The sequence below is a fragment of the Cebidichthys violaceus genome, unplaced genomic scaffold (assembly GCF_023349555.1).
Source record: "Cebidichthys violaceus isolate CVI_PGR_0920_01 unplaced genomic scaffold, fCebVio1.0.p SCAF_7, whole genome shotgun sequence".
Taxonomy (NCBI): domain Eukaryota; kingdom Metazoa; phylum Chordata; class Actinopteri; order Perciformes; family Stichaeidae; genus Cebidichthys; species Cebidichthys violaceus.
In genome coordinates this window covers 17417891-17424698 of record NW_027176927.1, presented here as the reverse complement: position 1 = coordinate 17424698, position 6808 = coordinate 17417891, and the positions used below count along the sequence as shown (strand labels likewise).

General features: G+C 42.9%; 1 protein-coding gene across 1 annotated transcript in view; it reads left to right on the top strand.

Annotated features, from left to right (window-relative positions):
• Window positions 1-1913: 1913 nt before the first annotated feature.
• The window catches only part of rspo3 (R-spondin 3), a 13868-nt gene continuing 8973 nt past the window's right edge, over window positions 1914-6808 (top strand). The window contains exon 1 of the mRNA XM_068736358.1: window positions 1914-2829. Within this exon, the coding sequence (XP_068592459.1) occupies window positions 2730-2829 (100 nt within the window). The 5' untranslated portion in view covers window positions 1914-2729. The remainder of the gene's footprint in view (window positions 2830-6808) is intronic.

Sequence of the window (6808 nt, the reverse complement as noted above, 5' to 3'; positions counted from 1 at the left end):
CATATTCCTACCCCCAGGGGATGGTGGGGCTAGTTCAGACTGGGATACAAAGACGAGCATTATTCTTCAACATCCCTTGCGCCAAACTGCCTGGACGGAGGAGAGAGAGGAGGGAGGCTTCATCATTTCATCACAATGTTTTACAATTTTTCCAATCTTTTTGCAAAAACAATTCAATTGAACACACATGAGCTTACATGTGACACTAAATGTCTTTCTCTACTTTTGCACAGTCACATGTCTACCTAGAATGCATCGCGTAGCGCCCTGGGTAGCGTTTGGATTCAGCAGTCGGCCTCAGTGAAGGTGAAAGGCTTTAAAACAATGCATCCATCTCTGTTACGTCTCACAGTCCTGGTCCTGAGCTAGCACAGGGCAAACAAGGAAGTGTTCCCATAAAGAAAGAGCCCACACTGTGTTTGCATTGCTTTCCTAAGCACAGTGACTGATGAAAGACCAGAAGCCACAGCGAGGAGAGGCACTGGACTTGTGCCTACTGTTCCCCCCTAAACATCAACACAGCAGTGAGACAAATGAGGCTTCAGCCCCCTTTCACTCCAGAGGCTAAACCTGGATGCATACAGCAACGTCTCTGCACTTCTGACCAATTATCAGGGAAACTCCCCAACTGAGAAGTGACAACTGAATGCATTGTCAATGCATTAAATAGTCCTGATATAAGATATGCATTGTCATTGTGTTGTGGATATGTGTTCTCTTAGCCACCCACACAATACAAACAACATCACATTTGCAAGGGAAAGGTCAAGTGCAACAGTTTACCATAAGTCAGTGACACCATCGCTGGTCTGTTATGACAATGTGCCTCAAGCTTTTATGGAGCTAACTCCCTCTAGAGGTAATAAGATGAGATGCTGGTGTTCACCGCGGCTTGAACAGAAAGGGATCATCCCACACAGTACCCTGTAAACAACATGAACACATCAGTCTCTGGTACACTGGATCATCTTCAGCTGCATTTCTGCAGATCAATTCCAAATGGCTTAATTGAAATTGAATATTAAAAATGAATATAATCCCAACACCTCAATCCTTTGAAAGAACCATCTTCCTGGAGTAATATTAGAACAGTATCATATACGAACAGATACATGCACAGATATATATATATATATATATATATATATATATATATATCCTTAAAAATCCATATCATTACAAACTCACTGTAAAGTCAGTCATATTTGTGCTAATCTGACATTGTGGATGAATCACAGTCTCAGTCGGGATAAGGAAACCACATTTGGTCAAACATGAAAACAGCTGCTGTCATAACGGAGCTCTTCTGTTTCCTCATGCTGCTGCTTGGGACCACTTTTAAAGGACTTTATTGTTGGAATACAATTTACTTGCGTGAAAAAAAAACATTTCTTCTGTTAACTTTAGAAAAAAACTTTTCAAACAAATAACAATTTTAACTATATTGGCTATATATATATATATACTGTATATGTATATATTTATATGTATATATATTCAGCTCAAAAAAGACGCTGGGTGGCAGGTGAGTGCATTCTCTTCAATCATGTCATGTTTACATTCAGTTCATGTTAAAAGATGCACATTTAAAGCATCACTGGGAGCAAAACGTCAGTCAATCATAGAGAAGCTACAGTACACACTTCTAAACCCTCGTTAAAATAACTTAACCTCTCTCTCTCTCTCTCTCTCTCTCTCTCTGTATCTCTCTCTCTCTCTCTCTCTCTGTATCTCTCTCTCTCTCTCTCTCTCTCTCTCTCTCTCTCTCTGTATCTCTCTCTCTCTCTCTCTCTCTCTCTCTCTCTCTCTCTCTCCCCCCTATGAGCTCCAAAGTTTATTTAGAGGGCAAGCACCCCCCGCGTCAGAGAGAGAGAGAGAGAGAGAGAGAGAGAGAGAGAGAGAGAGCAGAGGGCTGAAGTCATCAGCCGGCCGGCAGAAAGGGGAGTGAATGGGTCCTGCACGCAAAGCAGAAAAGCGCTGAAACTGCGGAGATTTACTTTTGTTCAGTTGCCTGCCGCCGACAGCGAGGGAGAGGAGGTGTGTGTTTGACAGCCGACAGAAGAACAACGAAACTTCAACTTAGATATTTCTTTGTAATACCAGTGTTGGTCCTTTGACGGCTTTTACTTTTCGCGCTTTTAGCTGATGCTGAGATGAAGCAGAGACCCTCAACGCGCCTGGCACGTTAGGGTGTCCGCGCGCACACCGGGACGCGCGGCGCATCTCCACTGAGAAAGACGCGGAGAGGGGGAGGAAGGTCAATCTGGAGTCCCGCACATGGAAATGTTATCTCAAACTTTGTGAGAGTCATGCTAATCATAAATAATAATTCTACTTATCTTCTCGACCTACACTAATGAGTGGTTTTGCTTTCCTGCCGCGCACACCGGATGAGCATCGAGCTTTTTGTCGTGTTTTTGTGTTTGTTTTTTCGAAGGGATGTTCGTTAACACAGCACGGATAGCGGATCCCTGACTCACTCCGGCTTTCTTGGCACATATGAAGATCCTATCCAGGATGTTACATGCTAAGCGGCCCCGGCATCACTGGGCCACCGTACACTACCATCACCACATATCACCACATAGCTGGGGGTCCTGCTGTGTCTAGGAATATTACCTATACCCTGCACACTCTGCCTCCGTCTGGGGGAAGAACACGGAACCTTACTCCATACGTGACGTGGTGAACATTGACATTGGCTTTACGAGTCTCATCTCTGGGCTACTATGCAATTACAACTGATTTCCTTTGTTTTGATCATCTTGCACTGCATGGATTACACTGGTTGTCAGCAGCACAGCAGCCCCAGGCACCGGCAACATAAACGTGAGTAGAGTCAAAGTGCGGCTCCCAGTGTGCGCGCACACACTAAGCACATTCTTTTTAATTCTCTGATATATGTTTTTCAGCATGTATTGGCCTGTTTTACTCCCGCCGACATCCTACATATTTTACCAATAACAATCTGTACATTCTATATTCAGTCTATTGTAGATATTCAAATGAATCACTGGAGACAGACACTCTGTTATTTGGAAGGTTAAAATAAATGCCTTCTCTCTCTCTCTCTCTCTCTCTCTCTCTCTCTCTCTCTCTCTATTATATAAATTAAGATACAAAATCAACACATTTTGGCAAATTGTAAGAGTGATTGTACTGATTATTATGAATTATTAAAGCCATTCAGTATACTAAAGATATCATCACAAACACTTCTCCATCCTGGTTTTAAGCACTATACCACGGGGGAGTTATTCCTGATCAGACTGCAGCGCTACTAGCTCGTGGTCCGTCCGTGGTACCTTCAGTGATGTCACTATTGTTAGTCCACTTTTACTCTGTTTCCTTTGAGCCTCAGTTTGATGAATGAATTGTTCCGCCCGGCTGTCACCTGAAGCCCGCAGCGGCTGCTTTGTGCGCGCGGTCTCTGGTTCACTTCGCTCTCTAGCGGCCAGAGCAGCAGACTTCATGCACGAAGCGCGCAGTGTCCCTGATCGCTGATCATATTCACAGCTTTAGAGAAGTAACCTTCACGCTCAGTGCGTCCCCGTATACACTGATCACGTATTCACATTTATGGAAATTGAACTCAGCGTCGTAATTTGAAATCACACCCCATCTTCTTCTCACTGCTGTGTCTGAGTTCGTGCTCATTTGACGGTAGGCTCCATGAAGCCAGCAGAGATGCTCCACACTGAAAACACTTAGTGTGAAGGTATTTCATGTCCCCTCTATCTCCCCAAGGTCCAACACTAGGCCTCCTCTCTTGAGCTACGGCCAGACAATTTCCATGACACACTGAAATAAGTATTAATAAAGTATATTTGTCTACTCTTCCTACGCTCACTTAATCATTGAGGCTCTCCAGATGTGCTCTGTGACTACGGCTGTTAGAGAACAGCATTGAAAACTGGAATAGTTGCTTGCCAGCGTGGCTGACAACGGTCTGTGATATACAACAACAGAGCTCAAAGTGATGTTTCCATCCCTGCCAGCTGCAGCTGAACCGTCTCTCTACATATCTCTACATTTCATCACTGAGTTTAGGTCTGCAGTCCGGACCAGGACAGGTTTTTGGGGTCATTTCTTCCCTTGTGACCACCGAAGTGGAAACTTAAAAAAAGAGCAGGGGGACGTGCAGCATCCGGGGTTAACTGTGTGTTTATTGTGGAGTTTGAAGGAGGTCCCGGGGTTACTTGCTCTTGGCAGCTCTGTTCAATGTAGTTCAGGTCAGACCTGAGGATGGTTTCACTGTTCATCAGAGAGAAACAGCCGACACAGATCGTACTTAAACTGCAGCAAACAGACATATAAATGACACCAGACAGACGTGTTTACAATAAAGGACCAGGAGCATTTCCTCCTGTATTAACAGGTTGACTATTCTCAGATGTTTGTGCTGTGCTAATGTAAGATATATATACATATAGATGTTGTAGAGTCTGCTTTATACCCTACACTGCATCAAGACACACAGATTCTCCCTTTTAAATGTTTATTTCCCCCTAAACAGTTTTTAAAGAGCCTCTTAACACAGTGTAAGAGAGGGGGCCGGGTCTATTAAGAGTCCCCTAACACTTGGTTTCTGGAAACCTGAGACTGAAAAAAGAGTCAACAATGTGCTTTATATGAAACTACAGTTTTTTAAATTAGTATATTTTTGTTTTTGTTCAAAATTAGATGCTGAAAATGTGTTTTAAGGGCTGAAAAAGATCAAACATTGTGCCATACAGCATATGCACATACTCAGCCATGATGCAGTGTTGTTGTTGTTGGATGGCAGCACCAACGCATGAATTCATTTAGTTCACGAAGGAAGCTCCTGCCTTCAGACTGACTCAGGACCCATTAATTGACATGTGCTAAGAATCCAAACTTCCTCCAAGGATGCAGATAGCGAACACTTGCAGGGATATCAGGGAGGATGGAAGGATTAGTTGGTGAAGGGTGAATGAGTTCACACTTCAGAGGGAAAGACGGGGGCAAAGACTGAGCTGGGAGTCAATGACCATCGAGTCAACTAGCCAACCCTACGAAGCAGGGAGTGAACCCGAGCTCCAAGCTTCCTGTCTGTGATGATGCGTCCTAAAGGAGGCGCGTGGGCGTTAACAGGGGAAACCACGTGTACTGGAAGGTTTATCAGGTCGCTTCAGGGCAGGATGAAGATGGGACGATTTAGATCTTCATTTAAGTTGAAACGTAGAATCCTAAAATGTGCCACATGATGGAATCCCATAAAGAGTTAACCATCCGATACTTAATGCACATGTTTTCACGTTACTTCTATTGTTGCACAGTTCTATTTTCTCCACGAACCATCTGTGTTTGCGTGTGTCCAGGCACGTGAATGTGTTTATTCATATGTGACTTTGTTGGTATGTTATGCAAGTCCAACTGAGGTTTTGTTGGTGCGAGCGTGAGGGCAAGGCCAAATTCCTGTGTCTTAAGACTTCTGTGAATCAGGGCATCTTGGCAGGAACACATGTGGGCAAATGGACAGCAGTTGTAAAGATTGTCGAGATATTTCAAACAAAGTATCCATGATCTATGGCACACCGTCAGCCAAACCCCCAACTGAGAGAAGAAGGAAGAGGGCCAGCTTAAAGCAGTGGCATGAGATGCCAAGGCTGGAGAGGAAAACCAATTCCTTGGACGCCTACAGAGATTGCTTTCTACCATGTGTGACTCCTGCAACATGGTCCAATCAGTGCCTTTGGGCATGGAGAACCAATGTGCCATGGGTGCACAAGTATGTAAGACATGGAGCTTCTGCCATGTCTATTGCCTACTATGTCACAGGTGTTGCTCCTATATATATATATATATATATATATATATATATATATATATATATACTGTATATCTATATATGTAAAGGCTGTAACATGCCTGTCCCTACAGCCCTGCACAACTCTCTGGATTTAACTCTGCGCTGGTATTTCTGACAGAGGAGAGATTTAAACTCGTTTCCTCATAACAACTGTTCTACTGTTACTTAAACATCGGGACCAGAAGCTGAAAACATCCTCTCTGAACTGAACCAACATCATGGAGCCTGTCATATACAAATCACCATCCAACCACCCAAAACCTCTTCATTATTGTTTTTGTCAATTAAATGCAATCAGACACTGAAAAGGATGATATACAACCGTTTCCCAGAAACCAACTGCAATAAATCACCCTGAATTTAATTCTTCTTTAATGCTTTAAGACTTTAGTTTTCATCCTTTTAAGATGTATTTTAATACAGAGGCTGTAACTTAGAATAAATTAAACAGGTCTGTGACAAATTGTCAACATACAATTAAAATGATGGCGACTTATACCCAGAGCTTTCATCCAGGGCAGACAGTCTGCTGAATCATCCCACAAAGAAGTGAAGAGTGGGGGATGAACCCCTCTGCAGAACACATCAACATGAAGTAAAGGCTACAGTCCTCATGCACATAAACAGGGCCGTAAACAAAGTGCAAACAGCTGCCATTGCACTGTGCAGAGGCAGGCGTGATTATTCCTCTGATACTGGAATATGAAAATATGAACCATTCATGATACAGATGACAATACTTGAACTGAACTTGACTGAACTATTTCAATACTTAAAACAATAAACCTACATTCTGATCAAATGTTAACAAAAAATAGATTTCTTTGTTTTAAATGATGTAGTCATTGTTACTGTTATTTTAAATTGTTTTTATTTACTGAAACTGGTCATGGAACTCGATACACACACTGATACCATGATGCAACAGTGTTTCTGCATACATGATGTACTTATTGTGGTATTGTAGAGTCAAGC